The sequence below is a fragment of the Polypterus senegalus genome, chromosome 16 (assembly GCF_016835505.1).
Source record: "Polypterus senegalus isolate Bchr_013 chromosome 16, ASM1683550v1, whole genome shotgun sequence".
NCBI classification, from domain to species: Eukaryota; Metazoa; Chordata; class Cladistia; order Polypteriformes; family Polypteridae; genus Polypterus; species Polypterus senegalus.
The window spans coordinates 36,716,036-36,742,838 of record NC_053169.1 but is presented as its reverse complement, the minus strand read 5'-3'; the positions used below and the strand labels follow the sequence as shown (position 1 = coordinate 36,742,838).

Here is a 26,803-nt window from a genome sequence, read left to right as displayed (position 1 = left end):
GGAGTGTTCCAGGTGGCTCATCACTATTACCTGGAATCACTCCCAGGTGCGCTGGAGTTCCTCTACCAGTCTCTGCATCGCCCCCTGGCGGCCCCCACAGAACCCAACAGGGCTTCACCAAACTCCAGTTCCTGACATGCCCTGCAGGAATCCGTGATGCCACAGCCGCCCCAGAGGGCTGCCCTCTAGTGGCCCAGGGGAGGTATTGCCTCATAAGTGCCCTTTCCCCTGGTCCTTGCACCCTGCTGGTGTCCCGGCCAGGTAGTGGCTGTGGCCGTCCATCACAGCGGGTAACTGATGGATGCCCATATTGCAGTTAAATGGATGGATACCTAAGTGTTCCATGAAGGAAATGTTTATTGACAGACAGAGCTGTAGATGTGTGGGCCAAATTATCAGCATCTTGAGAGCCTGTAAATGTCAACGCAATATTGAACTGATATCTAACAGCCTGCTCTTAATAAAACATTTGCTATCATTTTCTGTTTTGTCAGGCATAATGGACAATATTTTGGAGTGACTTCATTTTAATACATTAATACATTTTAAAAAGTAATGAATAAAATTGTTTTTCATTTTTATGTTTCAAGACCAAGAATTAGAAAAGTCACATTCTTTATTAAGTCAATGATGAGTTGCATTAAATACAAATATGTTTTTTTGTCTTCTCTTTTCCACAGTCAATATCCAAGCTTGTGGTCTGTCAGCAATAGCACCATTACACCAGTCTCCCAGTCTGGAAATATGTCAAACAGCCTAGGTTCCCAGTTCTTGCGAGGCACCACCGCTCATTATCCAAGCCTCTCACACTCAACAACGGCTTCTTCTGGATCACAGCTGTATGACAGTGCCACCCCTACAGATGTACATGAATCACAGTATGACACATCACCACACTCCCGCCTGGCATCCACGTGGACGACCATCACCCCTCCTTCTATGTGAAACTATGCACTTTGCACAGGGCAGCAACATGCAACATTCTGCACCACAGTCAACTGCTTTGGTTTAAATTGCTCTCAGACATTTTGGGTCAAAATATGAAAGGCAAAAATTGGAGCAGCAAAACTGCAGTAGGTTGCTGTTTCTCCTTGTATGTGCCAGTTATTCAGTATTCTATATAGTGCCTTTCACAGTGAATGAACACAATCACTGTATGCTTTATAAAAGCATGAAGACTTTAGTGTATATATTAGGGCAAAACTTTTGAAGGCTTGTGTACTGGCGAAGGTTCAAAGGATCAACAGACCTTTTAATTGTTTCTTCATTTTTTGCAAAACGATTTCAATTCAACATGACGTGTTCATTCAGCATCTGTATGTTTTGTGCATTATTGTCAGTCATTTGCCATATATTTAACGCTAGAGTATATATAGTATGTATGTTGCTTCCTTCTCTTAAGAAAGTTGGGGTCCACATTATTCATCAGCATTAATTCATATGATAATAGCTGCTGTCATTGCTTGTCGTTTTTTTGTATTACTTTTTACTTTTACATATCCTGTTGCTGCTAATCATTTTGCCGCACTACCAGCTGACTGTACAGTCCCCACACCTTCAAATGTCAATATTGTAAATTATAATATAATCGGACCTTATTTTATTGTAAAGTGATATTTGTGGTTTTTAATATAAATGATTTACAAATTCTTTTCACTGCTTTTTCAGCACAAAAAAGTGAAGGACAAATTTAATGTGCTTCTATTTTGATGCTGGTTTATGCCTAATATTTTATAAATAAATAAAAGGTTTAAGTAAAAACAATTTAGTTATCAGTTCCCCTGCAGTAAAAACTCTAAAGCGCCATGACATATTAAAAATACAAGCATATGCTAATATTATTATTGAGCATATTGCAGTGTTTCCCAGTCTATTAAGATGGCTGGATCCTAGTCCATCTGTGAGACACTCTTCACCTCCTAGCAGGTTCACCAGTAACACTAAGGTGGCAATGGCTGACAACAATTATTCAGTTTGACTCAGTCTGCTTCAGTGGGAACACTTCCTCAGATTTTAATTACCAGTAAGTCCATATAGTATGGAAAGAACAGATGAGATCTGAACTAGAAGGGCACGTGCAGGAGAAGACCAAGATGCTGTTATAGCTTTGTATCCCATCCATCTTGGAATCTACTTAAATCAATTTCAGGTTGCAGGGGACACGGTCTTTTCAGGCAGCACCAGTCACAAGGCTGGAACCAGTCCTGGGTGGACCACTAGTTTATTCCAAGGCAACCCACTCAATTTAGAGTTTCTGGTTGCTCTAACCTTTATTCAATTGAAATACAGAAAGAAAGCAGACCACATGAAGAAAAGCCTACACAGACATGAGAAGAATTTGTTAACTCCACACCAACTGTATCAAGGCTGGGAATTGAACCCTGGATTCGAGGGTTGTGAGGCAGCAGCGCTCCCCCTTGCAAAACTTTTTCCCATTACTAAGACATGTTGAGCTGCAGTCTATTCTAGCAGCATCAAGTCAAACAAGAGTGAGGTTCTAGGCCATTGTAGGACACACTCATGCATACACATGTCCTCACTTTGCCATTTTAGACTCGCCACTTTATCTAATGTACCCATTTATAGAATGAGAAAAGAAACTGGAGAGATTCCATGTCCACCTGGGGAGAAGATGAAAGTCCACAGAGTCAGAGGCTAGACCAGGACTAAACTTTAACTCCAGGAGTTTTGATAGGAGTATCGCTGAATCTTATAGCCAGATTGTCCCAACACAGATGAAGAGTAGTATTTCTGAGACCACTGCCCAGTTTGTGTTTACTGATTTTGAAGCTGTTAAAAGTAAGCTTTGAATCCAAAATGTACAATCTCTAATTTTTGTAAATTTAGCAGAATTCAAACTTATTTTGATTAGTTAGTCAGTTTCAGCCTTGTACAGTATTTATCCACTTCTCTTTAGCAAGGGAAATGTGCATCTTCAATTGTCCTTTTTGTTAAATGCACTATATTTAAAATGTGTTATTTGTTTGAAGTATGTAAGTGTGCAACTGATAATAACAAGAAATAGCTGCCGCTACTTCGTTAAGCCCATTGCTGTCATGGGGTAGAGGTCAGTCCAGGATCAACCTCTCCAGTTGTCTTTTTGCAACCACCAACGAAACCCTCAGGAACTGCTCAACATCAGGTGCTGCTACCTTAAATCTTGATCAAAAAGCCTGGGAGCCACAGCCTGGAGGTAACCTTGAGGTCCATGTAACAGAACTAATTAAAAAACAACATGCATGTGGACGTCTCGCAGGCTTCACCTTCTTACTTTGCATAGGGCTGTTTTGTCATGCTCTACCCTGTTTACATACAGTAGATATATAGCAGGTACAGCACAGGGGGTCTCAAAGTCGGTCCCGGGGCCCACTGTGCCTTCAAGTTTTTATTTCAACCAGATTCATACTTGGCTGGTAGTTTTATCTCCTCTCTTATTCTACATTCAGAAAAGCATGGCAGCATGATTTTTGCATTTATATGACATTTAGAAACATTTCTGTTTTTGCTGCAGATTTAATTGCTTAACTCTTTTTTGTTGATTTTATTATATTTTGCCCTTTCTCTGTGCAGTTTGCTCCCTTCATTGTATCTTAATAACGACAAATAAAAACAGGCAGAGCAGACACGCTGGCAAACAACACTGAATCACGAAAGGCTGCAACTACTTTAGGGTCAGACCCACTAATTGGTAAATAATGGATTAATTAAACAGAATATTTGGAAAAGAAAAATATTGTTAAAAAGAAAAAATATATATTATTCCTATAATCCATCCATCTATTAAATCCTAACTACAGGGTCACTCCAAATTGTACGCAGCACTTTGTATGGCCCCTGTGTTCTTGTATACATGCCTGACAACATCGGTGCATGCTTCTAATGAGATGACAGATGGTGTTGTGGGGGATCTCCTCCCAGATCTGGACCAGGGCATCACTGAGCTCCTGGACAGTCTGAGGTGCAACCTGGTGGCATTGGATGGACCAAAACATAATGTCCCAGAGGTGTTCTATTGGATTTAGGTCAGGAAAGTGTGGTGGCCAGTCAATGGTATCAATTCCTTCATCCTCCAGGAACTGCCTGCATACTCTCACCACATGAGGCCAGGAATTGTCGTGCACCAGGAGCCACTGTACCAGCATAGGGTCTGACAATGGGTCCAAGGATTTCATCCTGATATCTAATGGCAGCCAAGGTGCCTTTGTCAAGCCTGTAGCGGTCTGTGTGACCCTCCATGGATATGCCTCCCCAGACAATCATTAACCCACCACCACACTGCTCATGCTGAATGATGTTACAGGCAGCATAATGTTCTCCATGGCTTCTCCAGACCCTTTCACTTCTGTCACGTGCTCAGGGTGAACCTGCTCTCATCTGTAAAAAGCACAGGGCACCAGTGGTGCATCTGCCAATTCTGGTATTCTATGGCGAATGCCAATCGAGCTGCATGCTGCTGGGCAGTGAGCTCAGGGCCCATTAGAGGACATGGGGCCCTTGGGTCACCCTCATGAAGTCTTTCTGGTTGTTTGGTCAGAGACATTCACACCAGTGGCCTGCTGGAGGTCATTTTGTAGGGCTCTGGCAGTGCTCATCTTGTTCCTCCTTGCCCAAAGGAGCAGATACTGGTCCTGCTGATGGGTTATGGACCTTCTATGGCCCTCTCCAGCTCTCCTAGAGTAACTGCTTGTCTCCTAGAATCTCCTCCATGCCCTTGAGACTGTGCAGGAGACACAGCAAACCTTGTGGCAATGACACGTATTGATGTGCCATCCTGGAGAAGTTGGACTACCTGTGCAATCTCTGTAGGGTCCAGGTATCGCCTCATGCTACCAGTAGTGACACTGACTGTAGCCAAATGCAAAACTAGTGAAGAAACAGTCAGAAAAGATGAGGAGGGAAAAATGTCAGTGGCCTCCACCTGTTAAACCATTCCTGTTTTGGGGTCATCTCATTGTTGCCCCTCTAGTGCATCTGTTGTTAATTTCATTAACACCACAGCATCTGAAACTGATTAACAACCCCCTCTGCTACTTAACTGACCAGATTAATATCCCATAAGTTTCATTGACTTTATGCTATACTCTGATTAAAAGTGTTCCTTTAATTCAGTTTTGAGCATATATATATTTTTGTGTATTTTTTTTTTTTATATATATTTTTTTTTTTTGCCAAGCTTATGGTAAATAACAGTTTACTTAATTAGCCCAGGACTCCAATTAAAAAGAGAAGCTGGTTAGAACAAAAACCTGCAGCCACCGTGGGTGCCCAGGACCGAATATGAGAGCCTTTGGTATCGCACATTATATGTAGAAAGATGAACACTGGATGGTTAAGTAACTTAGGGTCACTTAGGGATTGAAGTGGTGCTAAAGACATTAATGATTAGGCCATGCTGCCTAATGAACTTCAACATGAGATTGTCAAAACATTTTAGCCCAGTTAAGCAGTAGGAAGAGGCACAATGATAGCAGAGAATAATGACATTCACATTTAAAAAAAATTAAACAATGAAAGGGTTCAAACCATGAGCAGATAATACAGGCAAAAAAAATTTAAAAACACTGAAACTATTTGAAGATCCAACCAACCAATCCGCGTATCCAGAACTGACTATTCAAAGGTGCCCTCCAATGAAAACCCCCAAAAAACAGTAAATATACAAGACTAGGGATTTTGACAACACACAATTAAACTCACTGCTACAATGATGTTCCCTAGTTAGGATTTCCCTTTTCACCTCTGGTCCCACCCATCACATAACTGCTGACTGATAAAATAATGGTAAAAATGGGTGGGGCCAGAGGTAACCCATCCATGGGAGGGAACTGAGGTGGCAGCCTATGGCCACGATATTAAATGATCACATGCTCTCGCTTACTTTAAGTCAACATATTCAACACTGAACACTATAATGGCACTTTACACACTTTATATAGGGTGGTCCAGATCTAATTATGCAATTATCATTATGCTATAACTTAAGTTTATTTCATAGAAAATCACCTGACAAATCCTGGACCATTGAGAAGTGTGCGAATTGACGACATGAAGAGTCGTCTTCGTGCCGTACTGGAATCGTCCCCACATAAATCAAAGTCATCCAGACGACCCGGATCTGCATAATTCGATCTGGACCACCCTGTATACCTGCAGTACAATTCTAAATACACTCACTGAGAAGATTATTAGGAACACTATACTAATTCCGAGTAAGGTATCCTTTTGCTCTCAAAATAGCCTCAGTTCTTTGTGGCATGGATTCCACACAATGTTGGAAACATTATTCTGAGTTTCTGTTCCATGTTGACATGACTGCATTACCCAATTTCTGCAGATCTGTCAGCTGCATTTCATGTTCATGCTGCCAGTCTCCCTTTCAACCTCATCCAAAAGGTGTTCTGTTAGATTTGGATCTGGCAACTGGGAAGGCCACCGAAGAACACTAAACTCATGTTCATGAATGACTTTTGCTTTATGACATCTTGCAATTTCATCTTGGAAGTGCACAATGGAAAATAAAGGTGCCAGTTTTGTTCTTCAGATAGATGCCATATGGGAACCATTTTTGGTTCCCAAAAGGAACCATCCATATGAAGGTTTCAGAAAGATTTTTTTTATGTATTGTAAAAGATAGCCCAGACACAGACAGACACTGAGGCTCACAATGTCCAAAATACGCACCGTTTATTCACAACACCCCACACAATATCGTGCACAATGCACAAACCCCATCCTTTTCACTACTCCTTAGTTGCGTCCACTCCTCTCTCGCAAGCTCCGTCTTCCTCCTCCCGACTCCGGCTCCCCAAATGGAGTGAGGCAGCCCCTTTTATCCTGCCCCAGATGTGCTCCAGGTGTTCTGTGATGGCTCAGGAACCATGCAGGTGCACCCTGGTGGTGGCCACGGAACCCCACAGGATTGAGCTTCCCCGCTCCGTATCCATGGCCCCTGATGAAATCCAGGGGGGCTGCCCTCTTGCACCAAGGGAAGATATTGCCCCTCTCCCAGTCCTTCCCTGCTCCAGGCGTCCCGGTGGAGCAAGGTCCCTGGTCATCTGCCACAGTATTTAGATCTGTAACAAGCTCCAAACATAGATGTTCAAAGATATGTGATATGCCATTAGTCTGTTGATTTTAAAAAGACTTTTGCTGCACACAATGACAATGGCCAAGTTCGGTATTTCTTGGTCAGTTAGTATTCTGCCAGGTAGCCTACCTATACTTTTGGTTAAGGTTTCTGTTTTGTCACCATATTAGGAAACATTTCAAAGCCCAATGAATCAATATTATGTGCAGAGAATCCTTCCCAGAATGAATGGTTCATCGTCATGCTTTGACAAAGGACTACACAACGTAGTACAGTGCCATTGCAGAACCATTATTTATAAATAAGAGTGTAAGCATCAGAAGATGGGTAAATTGTGGCCACGAAAGGATGCAAATCGTCAGCAGTAACATCCAAATAGACTTTGGCATTCAAGAGATGATTGATTGGTATTAAAGGGCCCAAAGGGTGCCAAATAAACATTCCCTGCAACATTACACTACTAGCACCAGCCTGGACTGTTAATGCAAGGCAGGCTGGGTGCATTATTTGCAAGTACCAAATTCTGACCCTACCATCTGGGTGCTCTGCACAAATCAAAATGCATCAGACCAGGCTGTGTTTTTTCGGTCTTCAGCTATCCAGTTTTGGTGATCCTGTGCCCACTGCAGCCTCAGCTTTCTGTTCTGGCTGACAGGAGTGGAACCGGATGTGTTCTTCTGCTCTTGTAGCCCATCTGTCTAAATGTTTGACGTGTTCTGCATACTGAGATGCTTTTCTGCTCCTCACAGTTGTTATCTGAATTACCGCAGCCTTTTTGTCAGCTCAAACTAGTCTGGCCATCCTCCTCTGACCTCTGTCATCAACAAGCCATTTCTGGCAGCAGAATGTCTGCTCAGTGGATGTGTTGTGTTTTTCACACCATTCACAATAAACTCTGGGGGGTACTGCTGTGTGCGAAAATCACAGGAGATCAGCAGTTACAGAAATACTCACACCCACCTGTCTGGCACCAACAATCATGCCAGTGTCTCAATCACTGAGCATCAGTGGTGTGGATTTGCTAAGGCTTAAACTGTGTCGATTCAGAATTAGCAAATCACCCAACTTGAACCTATTTGCGGATGTTTCAGAAAACCCAGTGTACCCAGCAGAACACAGCAGCAACATTCCAGCTTCACATAGTCAATAACCTGTGTAAGAAAGGCGCTATATTGTGCCCGACCCGACACAGATTGGACATGGGAGGCATGTGTAAAACAAATACTCTTTTATTTTTCTTCAGCTGGAGGGCACGTCTTCCCCGTAGTCCCTCCAGCCACAACACAGTCCCAAGCACAAATAACACCCAAGCACTATCCACTATCTCTTCCGCCACCACTCCTCCTCAAGCTCAGTCCTCCTCCTCCCGACCCTGGCCAACGAGTGGTGGTTTCTGGCTCCCTTTTATCAGGCATCTGGAAGTGCTCCAAGTGGTTGATTGCTGGCCTCCAGCTGCACTTCCAGGTGTGGTGAGACCAATGCCCAAAAGGGGCCAGTCGTTCCTGGTGCAGCACCCCCTGGCGGCACCTGCGGAACCCCACAGAGCTGCACAGAACTCCAATCCCCATGAAGCCCTGGGGGAGTCCGAGGCACCACTGCAACCCAGGGATGCTGCTATCTGGCGTCCAGGGGGAGATACTGGGCTTCCCACCCTTGTCCGCCTGACAGATGTGGTGAAGGGGCATCTGCCAAAATGCTGGAAGTGTGAGGCACCAGCAACACCAAGCCCCACACCACCCTCTGATGAGCTTCAAATCCAGGTCAAATATGTATTTTGGGACAGGTCCATGCATTAAAGCAAATAAGGTTAATACATCAGTGCAAGTTTAAAAAAAAAAAAGAAAATATCAGTGAATTATTCAGACATTGTAAGTGAGCAAATACGTCAGTGGACCATCCAAAAGAGGGTCTGCTGCAGGGTCACAGCCAGTTCAACTAAAATCAGAGGAGACAAAAAGGCCCAAAGAGCACACAGCCCTTTGTTTAACTCATCTGGAGAGCAAGTTCTCATTCCATCCAGCGGCAGAAATTCACGTCATCGTCTTTAAGTGCTCTTGGTACTCCCAATGGCTGCTGTGCAGGCCTGCAGACTCTGGACATTTAAACGAGAAGTACCAACATGAGAAGGCAGAGTGTTAGCTTAAAGATGGACATTCTGGTTCACCTGAAGTGCCAGCCACCACATTACCTCCTCCTCCAATAAACAGTGTTACTAAACTGCACTTTATTGTTTTATTTAGTCTTTAGTCTTTAGCCTTTAGTGAAGCTAGTCCTTAACACATGTGAAAGTGCCACTGACAGTCACAGACATTTTCATGTCTCTGCTGTGCTCCCTGGTGGTCAGAGAGGCCTGTTAAGGGGTAAAACAATTAAAACCTGAATTTTCGACCTTCCTTCCCTGAACCCTTTGCCCTGTCATTTACTTTATACAGTTACTGTAACATCACAATGCAAACAGAAAGAATGAGCATGCAGTACACCACTGAGCAGCTGACGTAAATCACTGCTGCCATTTCACCTTTAAGACAAGAGGTGATCAACAGAATCCAGCCCCTTTAGAAGCCTTGTCATTGTTGTTGTTTGTTTGTCCAAGTGGGATTTTATGACCAGCTGGAACTGTGCCACTTCATGATCTCCTGTTTGGCGTTTAACCCAAAAGCAATCTTCTTCTCAATTCACTCAACCAGCTAGAATTAGAGATCATACAAAAACAGCCTCGGGTTTCTAAGTGGACAATTCTACTTCACACATATATTTATATATTCTCATCCTCAGATCTTACTGATTTTTCCAGTGTTTTACAATTTTGTTTCTTTGAGTGACTCAGAAGTACAGAAATGCTGTGGTCACAGCTCTGAAACTTTGATGTTAATTCCTAGCCAATCACATTTGTGTGTGTCTGTTGGCTATAATTGACTCCAGCAAGACCCCCTGTGACCCTATAGTTAGGATATAGCGGGCTGGATAAAGAATGGATGGATGCTTGTTTGTCATTCCAGTGACAAGTCATTTATTTAGTATTAGAATTTTGCAGCTTCTTAACACTATTTTTGTACATTTTTTTTTTACTATTGTTACATTATAAATTATTATCATTGTTAATTCATTGATATTTTAGAATATTATGTCCACCATTTTGCAGTGATTATTTCATTATCCTAGCCTGTGATCATCAGCGGTGACTGTGTGCAGAGAGTGCAGACCTACAGTTGTGCTTGAAAGTTTGTGAACCCTTTAGAATTTTCTATATTTCTGCATAAATATGACCTGAAACATTATCAGATTATAACTCAAGTCCTAAAAGTAGATAAAGAGAAACCAGTTAAACAAATGAGACAAAAATACTGTATTATACTTGGTTATTTATTTATTAAGGATAATTATCGAATATTACATATTTGTGAGTGGCAAAAGTATGTGAACCTTTGCTTTCAGTATCTGGTGTGACCCCCCTTTGCAGCAATAACTGCAACTAAACATTTCCAGTAACTTTTGATCATTCCTGCACACCGACTTGGAGGAATTTTAGCCCATTCCTCCGTACAGAACAGCTTCAACTCTGGGATGTTGGTGGGTTTCCTTACATTAACTGCTCGCAGGTTCTTCCACAACATTTCACTTGGATTAAGGTCAGGACTTTGACTTGGCCATTCCAAAACATTAACTTTATTCTTCTTTAACCATTCTTTGGTAGAATGACTTGTGTGCTTAGGGTCGTTGTCTTGCTGCATGACCCACCATCTCTTGAGATTCAGTTCATGGACACATGTCCTGACATTTTCCTTTAGAATTCTCTGATATAATTCAGAATTCATTGTTCCATCAATGAAGGCAAGCAGTCCTGGCCCAGATGTAGCAAAAGAGGCCCAAAACATGATACTACTACCACCATGTTTCATAAATTGGATACGGTTCTTATGCTGGAATGTAGTGTTTTCCTTTCTCCAAACGTAACACTTTTCATTTAAACCCTAAAGTTCTATTTTGGTCTCATCCGTCCACAAAACATTCTTCCAGTAGCCTTCTGGTTTGTCCACGTGATCTTTAGCAAACTGCAGACGAGCAGCAATTTTTTTTGGAGAGCAGTGGCTTTCTCCTTGCAATCCTGCCATGCACACCATTGTTGTTCAGTGTTCTCCTGATGGTGGACTCATGAACATGAACATTAGCCAATGTGAGAGAGGCCTTCAGTTGCTTAGAGGTTACTCTGGGGTCCTTTGTGACCTCGCTGACTATTACACGCCTTGCTCTTGGAGAGATCTTTGCTGGTCGACCACTTCTGGGGAGGGTAACAATGGTCTTGAATTTCCTCCATTTGTACACAATCTGTCTGACTGTGGACTGGTGGAGTTCAAAATCTTTAGAGATGGTTTTGTAACCTTTTCCAGCCTAATGAGCATCAACAACTCTTTTTCTGATGTCTTTAGAAATCTCCTTTGTTCATGCCATGACACACTTCCACAAACATGTGTTGTGAAGAGCAGACTTTGATAGATCCTGTTCTTTAAATAACACAGGGTGCCCACTCACACCTGATTGTCATCCCATTGACTGAAAACACCTGACTCTAATTTCACCTTCAGACTAACTGCTAATCTTAGAGGGTCACATACTTTATCTACTTTTAGGACTTGAGTGAAAATCTGATGATGTTTTAAATCATATTTATGCAGAAATACAGAAAATTGTAAAGGGTTCACAAACTTTCAAGCACAACTGTAGTTGAAGAGGAATGCAAACATTTCAATAGCGTCCTCATCTGAGGAGACTCTGGCTTTAGTGATCCCAAAAGACAAGTATGCTGTGACAGAACCACCAAAAGGTTTGTCAGACATTGATAAACGAGCCACCCCACCTAATCTGCAATCATTTGTGACAACTATGTTAATGGGAAGGGCTTGATGTTTCTCTGCTAAGTGGTATGAACAATTCAAATGGAATACAGCATAGCAAAAGCTGCAGTGCTTTGCAAAGGAACGTTTGATTGCCTTGATAATTTTTGCTCAACTTTTGCATGGTCCCAACAATTCAGTTATATGAATGTCCCACAGTATGAATAGATGTATTTTTTGGAAAAGTGACCTTATATATCCTAATAAAAACTAGAACAGCCATTTTTACACCAGTCCAACACTGAAATCTATTCCTGGCTACACTCCTAGGGTTGAATGATTATTAAAAGGCATTCTAGCTCACCAGTCCATATTTAACTAACCATTCTTAGAAGAGCATCCAGTCAAGCCTTAAAAGTACCCAAAGTACTACTATCTACCACACTACTTGGTAAATTATTCTACATATGTCCGTGTGAAGAAACTGTATAAGTGATCTTTTAAGTCAAGATGGATACTGGGACAATGCATTGCTGAAAACACTTTGATTCACAAGGATCTATCCTAGGTCCACTGCTCTTTTCGATCTACATGCTTCCATTAGGTCAGAATATCTCAAGACATAACGTGAGCTACCACAGCTATGCTGACGACACACAACTGTATTTATCAATAGCGCCTGATGACCCCGACTCTCTTGATTCACTGACACAATGTCTTACTTGTGTTTCTGAATGGATGAGTAGTAATTTTCTCAAACTAAATAAGGAGAAAAAAGAAATTTCAGTGAATGGAAAAAATGGATATAATGAGGATATTAGAAATAAACTTGATCCTTTAGGCTTAAAAGACGGAGGTAAAGAATTTAGGGAGAATTATTGACTCTGACCTAAGTTTTAAATAACATATTAATCAGATTACTAGAACAGCATTATTTCATTTAAGAAATATAGCAAAAGTTAGATAACTTTGCAAGATGCTGAAAAATTACCTCATGCTTTTGTTTTTAGTTGACTAGTTTACTGTAATGCACTCCTCTCAGGACCACCCAAAAAAGACGTCAATTGATTGCAATGAGTGCAGAATGCAGCTGCTAGAATCTTAACTAGGAAAAGAAAATCCGAGCACATCTCTCCAGTTCTGATGTCATTACATTGGTTACCTGTGCCATTTAGAATTGACTTTAAAATACTGCTTATACTTTATAAAGCCTTAAATAATCTCGCTCCATCCTATATTTCAGAATGCCTTTCACCTGACACTGCAAATTGTAACCTTAGATCATCAAATGAGTGTCTGCTTATAAATTCAAGAGCTAAACTTAAAAGAAGTGGTGAGGCGACCTTCTCCTGTTATACACCAAAATCTGAAATAGCTTACCAATAGAAATTCACCAGGCTAAAATGGTGGGGCACTTTAAAAAACTGCTAAAAACTCATTACTTTAACATGGCTTTCTCATAGCTTCATTTTAGTCTAACCCTGATATTCTGTATATGCATTTTATTATCATTATTATTCTTGGTGGCTCTGAAATCCATACTAACCCCTACTTTCTCTGCTGTTCTTTTTCCGGTTCCCTCAAATTAAAACACCGTGCTGTCCCTACATTGATGGATTGAAGGTCATAGGGCCACATGACCATCATCATCAAATTCTTCCATGTGAAGCCTGAAAACCATGAGGACTGATTGAGATCTTTGATGTTTAGTAGAATGCCTAGAGGGGGCTGAGTGGTCTCGTGGCCTGGAACCCCTGCAGATTTTGTTTTCTTTTTTCTCTCCAACCGTCTGGTGTTTTTTTTTTGTTTCTTTCCTCCCTGGCTATCAAACCTTACTTTTATTCTATGTTAAGTAGTATTGCCTAGTTTTATTTTAAAATTTTGCTTTTTTTCCTCTTTCTCCATCCTGTAAAGCACTTTGAGCTTCATCACCTGTATGAAAATGTGTTATAAAAATAAATGTTGTTGTTATTGTTGTTGAAGCCTGCAGTTGTCTTCCAAGTTAAGATGGATGTATGAGTCGGGTCATAAATAAGGTAGTGCCCAATGCATAAAATCTCCAAAGAGGCTTCATCATACCTAAAAATTAATAACCAACATTGCCACCATTAAAAACGATATTATGTCCAAGGTAACATGTAAAATATAATGCACAATTTAATTAAACAATCTGTGACCATACCTTATATTACTCCTGGACTAGGCACCAGGATAAGTCTTGGAAAAAAAATAAAGCATTCACGTAGACGAGGCCTTGTCACAAGTCCACTCCTTTGGACGCTCGCTCACGCGTTCTCTTTCTCACGTGGAATTTCGCCCAGATTCCATACATCGCATGCGCGCTACTACTGGAGGTGAGCAGGCAAATACTTTTTATCTTTGTGAACTGTGAAGCTTAACTTGAAAGCCAGTGGTGAGTGTGTGTGCTGCGTGGATATCGTTATAGTATAACCACTCCATTGACACACTTCGGCTCCAAACCAGATCCACTGAGGAGCACACAGGAGTTTGCCGCTTTGTATTTAATACGTTTTGTCACAGTTTTTGAGGTATATGGCTGTGTAAAGCTGTGATGGTGGATGTCTAATAGAATGCAGTTTTCACCATAAACGTTGACTAATTTATATAAATAGTTTTAAAGTTCTCAGATTTTTCTTTTTCCATTTTACCACACTGGGTAATGTGAACAGATTATGAAGGGATGAGGGACGTACTGAATTATGGAAAGAAAACAAAATACAGTTTCTCGCTCGGATGCACACGCTCAGCGCACAAATTCCAGTGGTGGAAGTGGAAACAGTAACATGGAGGAATTCACCAAGGCTGTCACGTTACAACTCATTTCTTCCTCTAAGTAATACAATTCACATTTTACACATAAAATATTGCAAACTTATGAGCATATCTATAGCTGGTAAATCTATCTTTATCTGTCCAATCAGTTCTCATTGGCCTCAGGGTTGTAGTGTTTGTTTGACTTGAATAAATTTGGCATTTTTCCCCATCAGTGTAAATTCAGTAACCCATAATGACCAAGTGAACACCTGTTTTCAGAAAGGTCTGCAAACGTATTAAAAATCAAAAACTGAAATCTCACGTTTATGTATGCATTCCACCAACTCCACACTGTGGCCTGATGCACCTTTTTTTTCTTTAGTTATTCTTGATTGAAGTCCACCAGCAGCAAATTGAATTCATTTTACACAGTTTAGAAAGGCAAGAACCTGTGTATATAAGAGTACACAGTTCACAGTGAATGTAAGGATAAAAACCAAGCCATGAAGTGCAAAGAACTTTCTGTAGACCTCTGTGGTAAAACTGTGGTGAGGCGTGTATCAAGGCAAATGTATAAAACCATTTGTAAAGCTTTGAGGTTTCCCAGGAGTACAGTGACTTCAATAATTGTGAAATGGAAGAGGTTTGGAACCCCCAGGTATCTTCTTAGAGTTGGACATGCAGCCAAACTGTGTAACCAGGCAAGAAGGGTCAGGGAGGTGACCAAGAATCCAGTGGTCATTCTAACACAATTTTAGAAGAGAGAGAAAGAGAAAGAGCGCATGAGAGAGAGAGAAAGAGAAAGAGAGAGAGCGCGAGAGAAAGAGAGAGAGCGCGTGAGAGAGAGTGACAGAGAGAAGGAGAGAGAGAAAGAGAGAAAAAGAGAGAGAGAGTGAGAGAGAGAGAGAGAGAGAGAGAGAGAGAGCGAGAGAGAAAGAGAGAGCGAGAGAGAAAGAGAGATAGAGAGAGAGAGTGAGCAAGCGAGTGCATGAGAGAGAGAAAGAGAGAGAGAGAGAGAGAGAGCAGCTGAGCAGGGAGCCTGGGTGTTTCTCTCAGTGTTATTCAATGTTTTTACATTTAGTTTTCTATTACACTGTCCATTCTATGGTATAACTAACTATTTTTGTGCTTAAAAATCTTTAAAAAAATATATTTACATACAGTTCATATGATCTGGAACGGATTAATTGTATTTAAATACAATCCTATGGGGGAAATTACTTCGGGTCACGACCAAATCAGGTTACTACCAGAGTGTTTGAATGAATTACGGTCATGATCCGAGGTTCCACTAAATGTATTTAGCTGTGGTGGGCTGGCGTCCTGCCCAGGGTTTGTTTCCTGCCTTGCGCCCTGTGTTGGCTGGGATTGGCTCCAGCAGACCCCCGTGACCCTGTAGATAGGATATAGCAGGTTGGATAATGGATAGATGGATGTATTTAGTCACTTAAAATATCCCTGCTAAGAACAAAGTGAAATATCTTTTTGTCATGAAAGACAGGGTTTTGAAAAGTTTCATCTTTTTATTAAATTAGTAGAGATGAAATTCACTTCTTGGTTCTTAATAAAGTTTTCAATATCTGGAAGATGCTTGTTAGCCAATGTGGAGGGCCTGTGATTCCCTTTCCTAGGAAGTGATGAGCAAAGTAATCCTGTTACAGTTTGGGAGAAGGAATTCACGTTTATCATGGACTTTCTTCTGTTTTTAAGTAATAGAACCTTCTTTGAGTAACTACCCAAACTCTGTTTGCAAACCTCTGTATGAAAATGTGTTATATAAGTAAATATCATCAATCTTCTTACTGGTTTTTGAAGTTTCCATATTCACTCAAAAGGCCATTTAGTAGTTTACATCACCATTTTCTTGTTTTAAATTTTATAATGAGACCTTTAACCAGCTCAAAACAGTATCTTTGTCAGATCTTTACGTTGTTGCCGCTTTCGTAAAACAGCTTGTTGCTTACATAGAGGAGGAATGGGATGGAGCCTTCAAGTCATAATCATGGAGAAAAAAGGTGGAACTTTCCAGAGCAGCACACGCTAGGATTTTGTGTCCGCACTTTTATTCTCTTGGGCCCTGTATAATCATATGATAAGAGGGACGTTGGGAATACAAGGTTAGGATAATAGCAGCCTTGTGTGAAACTGTGTAAGTTGTTAAATGCCTGACTCGAATAAATGAGCCTACAATAACACACATAACAAAATCAAACCTATTTTAACCCCGCCGTGTTATTTTAAGTTTACCTCCACTGGCTTTCTAGACTCAGATTGGTGACTTTCTGATTGTTAGTCCTGCAATGACATATTGAAACAAAAGAAAGCTGCAGGTTTTTACAAACAAGGAGACAGCCTTTCTGGTTGTCTTCAGATGCTGCTTGTGTCCTTTTTTATTAATATGTATATGCTACTTGTCTGTTACTTTTCAAAAATTGAGTAATTGCTCAGTGGAAACAATATCTAATGGCACTGATTCCTAAAATCACGTTTGGTTTTATAACTGTAACACCAGGAGGGGAAAACACTCAATGAACCAGCTGATTGTGAATTTGGATATAAAAATCCACAAAGTTAACATATAAATAAATCATACTCGTGTAAACATAAAAAATGAATGGCAGCACTGCTGCCTCACAACAAGGAGACCAGAGTTTACATCCCAGCTGTTCCGGGCTTGGAGTTTGCATGTTCTCCTCTTGTCCGCATGGGTTTTCTCCTGGGGCTTCAGTGTCCTCCCACACTCCAAAGACCCATGCAGGTTAGGTGAATTAGCGTTGCTAAATGTTTGTGTATCAATGTGTGTGTCCACCCTTTGATGGACTGGATGTTCCTCCCTTGGGCCTGATGCTTTCCGGGTTAGGCTGTAGCTTTCCCATGACTCTGTTCAGGATAAGCAAGTTTGAAAATGGATGCATGGATGGATTAGGTAGAAACAATCAACAGAGGAAAGCTTTATTAATAGTAGGCTTTTTATCCTTCCCTCCTCACAACATGAATAGGTTGAGCACAGCTAAAGCTGAATGGCTCTAAACAAAATATTTGGGTGGGAGCCTTTTCTCCTGGACATCTACAAGCTTGTCTCATATTTGGGCCGATTATCTGTCTCCACACCTCCAGAGCTTGTGTACTTTTTGATGAACAAATTCTGTAGCTTAGGTGTGGAATTGCGTCTGCTGTGGCTGCCAGAAAGTCTTGAAGATGCAGTTGTCTTCAGGAGCTTCTCAATGAATTGTAGCCAAGACACTTTGCAGCCAACTTGGCAAAACAAATTAGCAGTGATTAAACTCTAAAGATCATCCTGACAGGAGATTTTCATTTGCACGTACATGGGACCGATTAAATCCACAGAAATTAATAGTCACTGCATTTATCCGCCTCAGCCTTCTCGCAGGCACTTGCAAGGCCCTCAGATGTTATTGCTGTTTGCTCAGTGATCGAGTCCCATTTTAAAGGTCAACATTTTACCCTCTTAATTAAAATTTCCTTCTTCCATGAAAGAGATATATTGCAAGGCACACAGGTATATTGACAAGTAAACAGAGCGGCTTCTAGGCCTGTAAAATGTGTCACTATGCAAGGGAGCAATGCTTTTAGAGCTGACCCTTTCAGGGCAGCTTAGGCTAGAACCAGGAATTGGGTCCTACTTGTCTTACAGCCATATTCTCAGAGCAGAGGATTACAGTTAATGTACTGTAGTTACCTGGGGCCCCATCTATAAATGGTGCGTCTGCCCATTACTATGCACACTTCGAGATGTATAAAAACTAAACTCACACGTTTTCACGGCAGCCTCGCACCATACGTACGCAAGTTTCTGTTCGGTTTTGCAAACGGGCCATGCCCAGCGTCAAAGCAGTGCGACTGTTTCTGTGTGGTGTCCCTTTCTTTTTTAGATTCGCATCAATGATGTGTGTTTTATCAGATAGCACAAAATTAATTGCACATCACTTACACATTAAATTCACTTGATTGCAATCATTCTGTAACAATATAATGGTGCACGGAATGACCAAACTATTCCAACTTCCATGGCTGCTTTAGTGTTGTTAGAAGACATCGCAAATCGAAGAATTAGAAGAGAATACGTATTTATAGATAATGATGATGAATGGCTTCTAAGTCGATTTCGATTTCCAACAGCTGTACTTTTGGAGCTGTGTGCTGGACTGGTGCCGGCTTTACAAAGGCAGACTTTCGGGAATTGTTCTCTACCTGCTTCTGTCCACTATCATGTTTTTAGCCACAAAACCTTTTCAACGTGGACTTGTTGCAGACATCACTGAGTCGTGCCATGCCAGCTGTATGGGATGGTGTTATCCACTTGTCATCCAGATATATAAGATTTCCTTACTCTGTGGTTGAACTGGAAAACATCAAAGCGTGATTCGCAGCAACATCTGGTTTTACAAATGTAACTGGAGAAGTCAGTTGCATGCACTTTGTTGTTGCAATGGTCCTAGACATGTTATATCAGCCAGGGATGAATCACTAAAAGAATGAGCTGGCATTACATCATCTATAGCAGGAGAGCCTATAAAAACGGCAACTCTGCACAGTTGCATATGCATTTTCCAACTAGTATGGCAAAACGCAAGTAGTCCTTTTAAGGATAGTGAGTCACCTCAAAGAGCCAAGTAAAGAGCAGAGAATGTATCTGTTGTGGCGCTTAGTGCCGACACTACACTATAAAGACACCTTCAAACAATGAATTTGCTTATGTAAACAGAAAGTATTTCCACTGTATATCTGTGCTGCTCTATAGTCCACAGAAAGTGGGTGGCATTGTGCAAGCAGGAATCTTGACTTGCCCGTACCTGAAGAGGTGCGGTATGATAAGCATGACCCTGACCCACCAAATGATCAGCCAAATCAGACAGCGTTACAACTTAGCTTGAACGTAATTAGTAGAATGTAAATACAGGTAATTAGATGCATCATTTATTTTTAATCAATTAATTTAGTTTGTTAATATCACATAGTACAGTCCTTATATTCCTTAGTTCATTGGCAACATCTCTTACAGCATCCACTTTTGCATTTTGTGACTCCAGAACAGCATCCCTCAGCATGCAGCCAGATGGTCGCCCAGTGGTTTCCTAGGCAGAGGTGTGTGTGCAGCCAGCTTCTGAAGATGTACTGGGCACAGCAGCACCATCACTTTGGCACAGGGGTCAGCTTTTGTAATATTGTCTGAAACAGAATAATCAGATGGTGGGCTGTGATTCGCCTTTTCACATTGACTTTGATATCTGACCACTTCTCTTTTATTTTGGGCACTGAATTTCTGATTTAGATCTTTCGAGTGTCTGTGCCACATTGTATCACTCCATGAACTTCCTTTTGTTGCTTATACCACTTCTTAAGCCAACAAATACAGTAGTATGTTTTTCCTTGCCTCCACTTCGTATTCACTGAAATGCTTCTTTTTCCATGTGTTTTTTGCCAGTCTTTTAACAAAACACTGAACAACACATATTTATGTTGATTTGCATATTTAAATATGCCACATTTTTGGAGGAGTAAAGGTGGAGGCTGTAGTCGCATACATGTGTGTTAAATTTCACATTCAATCTATACTAATAAAAGGCAAAGCCCTCACTCACTCACTCACTCACTCATCACTAATTCTCCAACTTCCCATGTAGGTAGAAGGCTGAATTTTGGCAGGCTTATTCCTTACAGCTTACTTACATAAGTTAAGCAGGTTTCATTTCGAAATTCTACACGTAACGGTCATAATTGTCGATAACGGTCGACAACATCCGCCATGTTGAACTTTCTTATTTACGGCCCCATCTTCACGAAATTGGGTCGGCGGCTTCCCTGAGCTAACTGAAACCGATGTACATACTTATTTCGGTGGTATGAAGGCACTTTCAGCCGCCATATTGAACTTTCTAACATCACTAATTCTCCAACTTCCCGTGTAGGTAGAAGGCTGAAATTTGTCAGGCTCATTCCTTACAGCTTACTTACAAAAGTTAAGCAGGTTTCATTTCAAAATTCTACGCGTAACGGTCAGCAATGTCCGCCATGTTGAACCTTCTTATTTATGGCCCCATCTTCACGAAATTTGGTAGGTGGCTTCCCTGCGCTAACTGAAACCAATGTACGTACTTATTTCGGTGGTATGATGCCACTGTCAGCCACCATATTGAACTTTTCAACAGTCTTTGTTACTTATGGGCCCATCTTCAAGAAATTTGGTACGCGGGTTCCCAACGCTAACTGAATCCTACTTACGTACATATATACGTCCATAGCCTGCAGCTCGGTCACCGTGTGAGGCAGCGTTGGGTCCCCCATCCCAACGCCTCCAACGTTGTTGGCTGCCTGCCTATATAAGACCGTCCGTCGCTCCGGTCTCTACATTGCCTTCCTTGCTTCACCATGGGATTCACGTCTCCCTGCTGATAACTACAGCCTTTTTATTTAATCCACGGCTTCTTCGCTGTTTTATTGTTCATTTATTACGATTATAGTTATTGTGTAGGTATTGTAGACTTACTTTACATTGTTCAGGTACCCATTTCCTTTATCATTCCAACCGTACCCCCATTAACATGTCTATCGAGGTGATCACCATTGATCAAACAACTGTTACTTACCGAGTGGTTTCCATGCCCGGAGATGGCACCTGCCTTTTCCATTCTCTTTGTTACATATTGCACGGCCATATCAGGCTCACTCTTGATATCCGGAGGAACATTGTGTCTTATGTATTGAATGACTGGGACAGGTTCAAGGTGTGGACTGATGACGGTACAGGAGATAATTATACTACACAGGAGCACTAGAAGAGTGAAATGCTTAAGCCCTTCACCTATGGTTCTGCATGTGAGTTGATGGCTGCCGCTGAATTGTTTGGTTGTCGCTTTCAAGTGTACCGAAATAGCCAAATATTTTACACCTTTCGACAACCGCCAATGCCTCTTAAACATCTTAGATTGACAGGTGACGGTTTCAGTAGTGGACACTTTGATGTTTATGAATGTTTAAACTCTCAAAAGCTGGATGTGAAGTTATCGATGAAACCGGTTGTATACTTACAATGCTTGACAGATGTCGAATGTCACTTCAACACAACAAGTCCTACAAATACTGTCGTAATTGAAACAAACCATGAAACTCAAGAGTGTATACGCCTGATGAGCCCAGAATTAGGGTGAAACACGTGCCACGCACTGTTTGCATTATTTGACAGCAAAACTATTTTAATATATTCAATATATATATATCAGCACTTCCCGATTCATTTTACCCTCGCACCTTCTTGGTTTGAAAAGAAGTGTGAAAAAATATGAGGTTAACGCAGAAAAACAGATCACCAATTGAAGCTTTATGAATAATGGATACTTTATTCACCATCAATAATTGTTTTGGTAAAGCCATACTCAGTGTAATCCTCCTTCCATGTTCTAATTTTTTCGCGACTAGCCATGATTAAATGAACGGTGAATAAGTCGCAGCGGCGAAGTACTGCCTTAAAATTTTTATTAAGAAGAAAATTAAACCCTTTTAAACTGAGGGAAAATATACCAATAATTATTTGTTAAGGATCTGTTTGTATACCACATTGTGAGTTCGGCCCTCTGGTTGTAATATGACCAAGCTGTGCACTAAGCTTACTCTTAAGCATGCAACGTACAGTTGGCCATGTGAACAGTAATCTTGTTTCAAATCTCACAGCTTGGATTGCTGCTGTCATAATCTGTTTGAGTTTCATGGTTTGTTTTAATTACAACAGTATTTGCAGGACTTGTGTTGAAGTGACATTCGGCATCTGTCAAGCGCTGTAAGTATACAATTGGTTTCATCGATAACTTTACATCAGCTTTTGAGAGTTTAAACATTCATAAACATCAAAGTGTCCACTACTGAAATCGTCACCTGTGAATCTAAGATGTTTAAGAGGCATTGGCGGTTGTCGAAAGGTGTAAAATATTTGGCCATTTCAGTACACTTGAAAGCGACAACCGAACAATTCAGTGGCAGCCATCAACTCACATGCAGAACCATAGGTGAAGGGCTTAAGCATTTCACTCTTATAGTGCTCCTGTGTAGTATAATTATCTCCTGTACCGTCATCAGTCCACACCTTGAACCTGTCCCAGTCATTCAATACATAAGACACAATGTTCCTCGGATATCAAGAGTGAGCCTGATATGGCTGTGCAATATGTAACAAAGAGAATGGAAAAGGCAGGTGGAAACCACTCGGTAAGTGACAGTTGTTTGATCGATGGTGATCACCTCGATAGACATGTTAATGGGGGTACGGTTGGAATGATAAAGGAAATGAGTACCTGAACAATGTAAAGTAAGTCTAAAATACCTACACAATAACTGTAATGGTAATAAATGAACAATAAAACAGCGGAGAAGCTGTGGATTAAATAAAAAGGCTGTAGTTATTAGCAGGGAGACGTGAATCCCGTGGTGAAGCAAGGAAGGGAATGTAGAGACTGGAGCGACAGACAGCCTTATATAGGCAGGCAGCCAACAACGTTGGAGGCGTTGGGATGGGGGACCCAACGGTGCCTCACACGGTGACCAAGCTGCAGGCTATGGACGTATATATGTACGTAAGTAGGATTCAGTTAGCGTTGGGAACCCGCGTACCAAATTTCTTGAAGATGGGCCCATAAGTAACAAAGACCGTTGAAAAGTTCAATATGGCGGCCGATAGTGGCATCATACTACCGAAATAAGTACCAAATTTCAGCCTTCTACCTACATGGGAAGTTGGAGAATTAGTGACGTTGGAAAGTTCAGTATGGCGGCTGACAGTGGCGTCATACCACCGAATTAAGTACGTATATTGGTTTCGGTTAGCGCAGGGAAGCTACCTACCAAATTTCGTGAAGATGGGGCCATGAATAAGAAAGTTCAACGTGGCGGACGTTGTTGACCGTTACGATCGGTACGCGTAGAATTTCAAAATGGAACCTGCTTAACTTTTGTAAGTAAGCTGTAAGGAATGAGCCTGCCAAATTTCAGCCTTCTACCTACACGGGAAGTTGGAGAATTAGTGACGTTGGAAAGTTCAATATGGCGGCCGACAGTGGCGTCATACCACCGAAATAAGTACGTACATTGGTTTCAGTTAGCGCAGGGAAGCCGCCTACCAAATTTCATGAAGATGGGGCCATAAATAAGAAAGTTCAACATGGCGGACGTTGTCAACCGTTATCGACCGTTATGACCGTTATGCGTAGAATTTCGAAATGAAACCTGCTTAACTTTTGTAAGTAAGCTGTAAGGAATGAGCCTGCCAAAGTTCAGCCTTCTACCTACACGGGAAGTTGGAGAATTAATGACATTGGAAACTTCAATATGGCGGCCGACAGTGGCATTATACCACTGAAATAAGTACGTACATCGGTTTTGGTTAGCGCAGGGAAGCCACCTACCAAATTTCGTGAAGATGGGGCCATAAATAAGAAAGTTCAACATGGCGGACGTTGTTGACCGTTATGACTGTTACGCGTAGAATTTCGAAATGAAACCTGCTTAACTTTTGTAAGTAAGCTGTAAGGAATAAGCCTGCCAAATTTCAGCATTCTACCTACACGGGAAGTTGGAGAATTAGTGAGTGAGTGAGTGAGTGAGTGAGTGAGTGAGTGAGTGAGTCAGTCAGTCAGTCAGTCAGTCAGTCAGTCAGTCAGTCAGTCAGTCAGTGAGGGCTTTGCCTTTTATTAGTATAGATTCACCACCTCATTCACTACCTTATATCATCTAAAGCCTTCTGGATTGATATGGCTGCTATTTTTCAATGTGATTTCATTTGCCACTGGAATTGTCTTCTAACTTGCCTAATTATTCAGCTGTTAGATAAATGATCTGCAATGTTTCTGAAACTGAACATAAATGAGATATACAGTAATGGCTTTCTTTTGTCGTGGACAATTTAACTAGAGCAATGACAGGAATCGCAGCTGACATGACTGAGTGTGACAAGTCCTGTTGGTAGAAAGATGTGCTGTTGGCTCATGGTGATGGTAAAATAATAAAAATAATTAAAATAATAATTAATAGTAAAATAATAAATTCTTCCACCATTGAAAAGGCACAGATCTATTGTAAGAGCTTTTTTCACCTAAACAGATAGCAGCCATGTTAGAAATGGAGGTCTGCATTGTGTGTCGATTTTCAGTAGCCCTTGTCACCTAATTGTTGGGCTATCAGTGTTAGCATACGAAATCTTGTGTTTAGTGTTCACAGCACTGTTTACTCAGCAAAGTGTGAAGCTGGAGACCTTTGGCTTAATGATGAGCGATGTCTCACTTTGCCTCTAGAAAATAAATTCCAGAATCCTCTGTTGACAGAATGAAACAAATGAAGGCTTAGGAGACTGAGAACAGTTGAAGAAATGTGGTCTTAATTTAGAAAATTATTTCAAAAGCTTCCAAATTTATAATGTGCGATGTATTAATAATCATCAGTTCCATCATCTGTCCATCTATTTGTTTTAATGTGGTAGCTATGGTGGTCTCTGTGTGTCAAACAATGTGTGATTTGTCAAACCCATATTCAACAATGAAAGACACCAACACAACACAAAATAATGATATGGCGTTTGAAACACTGACACATCTGCATTTTTTAGTTTTAATTGACCTAAATGAAAAAGGGGGGTGGCATGGTGGCGCAGTGGTAGCGCTGCTGCCTCACAGCTTGCATGGAGCTTGCATGTTCTCCCCGTGTCTGCGTGGGTTTCCTCCCACAGCCCAAAGACGTGCAGGTTAGGTGGATTGGTGATTCTAAATTGGCCTAGTGTGGGTGTGTTTGTGTGTGTCCTGCCCGGGATTGGTTCCTGCCTTGTGTCCTGCGTTGGCTGGGATTGGCTCCAGCAGACCCCCGTGACCCTGTGTTCAGATTCATTGGGTTGGAAAATCGATGGATGGATAAATGAAAAAGTCATTTTAATACTCTTTTTTGAAAGTTTCTCTTGAAGTTTAAGTAGATTACTTCAGTTTGTTTTTCTGACAACGTTAAGGAGCAGCAACTTTGGATGCAAGTAAGGAAACACCTCAACACACTTTACTGGGGACATTCACACCCTCTGGGACAGCTCAGATGTGTCAGTCAACAAGCAGACAAGTCTTTCTGCTGAGACCCAGGCAGGAATTCAGTGTTGGTTCATAGAGAAGTTGCTGTGCTAGCCACTGCCCCACCATGACATCTTTCTAAAATGAAAACGCTTGTTTGAATTTGCACTTTTTCGAGACAGTCACAATGAACGCAATACTCGTAACTCAATCAATACATGCAGCTTAGCAAAATATGGTAAGAATAAAATGTCTTAGAAAATATGTGTGCACAGGTCACGATCCATTTGAGTTATGGCTAGATTTAAGGAAAGATAGTTTTTAAGGTAGTGTTTTTATGGACATGTCATCCAAAATGAAAATATTTCAAACCATCAATTTTCTGCCTTCTGAAATATTATGAGTTATTATTATTTGGCAACTGGATAGTTTTGATATGCAGATTGGTTAATGTTTCATGCTTGATCCGTGTTCTTACAGCTAAGATTGTCTGAAACTCTCTCTTGGTCTTTTTGTGAAGCTCCATCAGCATTAACATTTAAATCAACGGAAAAAGCCCACAATGGGGAGACCCGATGCCCCATTCAGAGCTGTTTAATTTGTGTGCTTGGCTTCTGCCCTCCACGACCTTTACAAGGATCAAGTGGCTCTGAGAACACATGTAGTGGTCATAGTCATATACTGTATTAATGGTATTTCTTACATGTCCAACCAACGTGCAACACATCAAACACATTGCCACTCTTTGGCCCAAAGACTGGAAGTAAAATACAGAACTTACTTTTACTTAATAAAAAACAAATATCATTTTACCTTATGCTTATTCCATTCTCAATGCCTGAAACCTTGTGGAAAAAATCCTGAAAAGTCCAGTGTAGGTGTAACATGTACAGCAGTTAATGGCCACTTAGATATTAAGACAGCTTTCCTTCACCTTTAAACACGAATTCCATGTAAATCAAGCCCAGTTTAACCATATAAACCATTTCATCCACTTAAATCACTTACAGGGTAGTAGCATCGGACACAAGGCAGAAATTAGCTCTGTGGGTGCCAGT

The 26,803-nt window shown here is 41.1% G+C and overlaps 1 protein-coding gene across 4 annotated transcripts in view; it reads left to right on the top strand.

Annotated features, from left to right (window-relative positions):
• The window catches only part of tbxtb (T-box transcription factor Tb), a 32,035-nt gene extending 18,460 nt beyond the window's left edge, over positions 1–13,575 (top strand). For 3 of the 4 annotated variants that reach the window (XM_039738610.1, XM_039738608.1, XM_039738609.1), the window contains one exon: positions 681–1,588. In XM_039738610.1, the coding sequence (XP_039594544.1) occupies positions 681–945 (265 nt within the window). In that variant the 3' untranslated portion in view covers positions 946–1,588. Of the gene's footprint in view, positions 1–680; positions 1,589–13,542 lie in introns of those variants that run through there. The other variant, XM_039738611.1, reaches the window with a different exon arrangement.
• Positions 13,576–26,803: the final 13,228 nt, after the last annotated feature.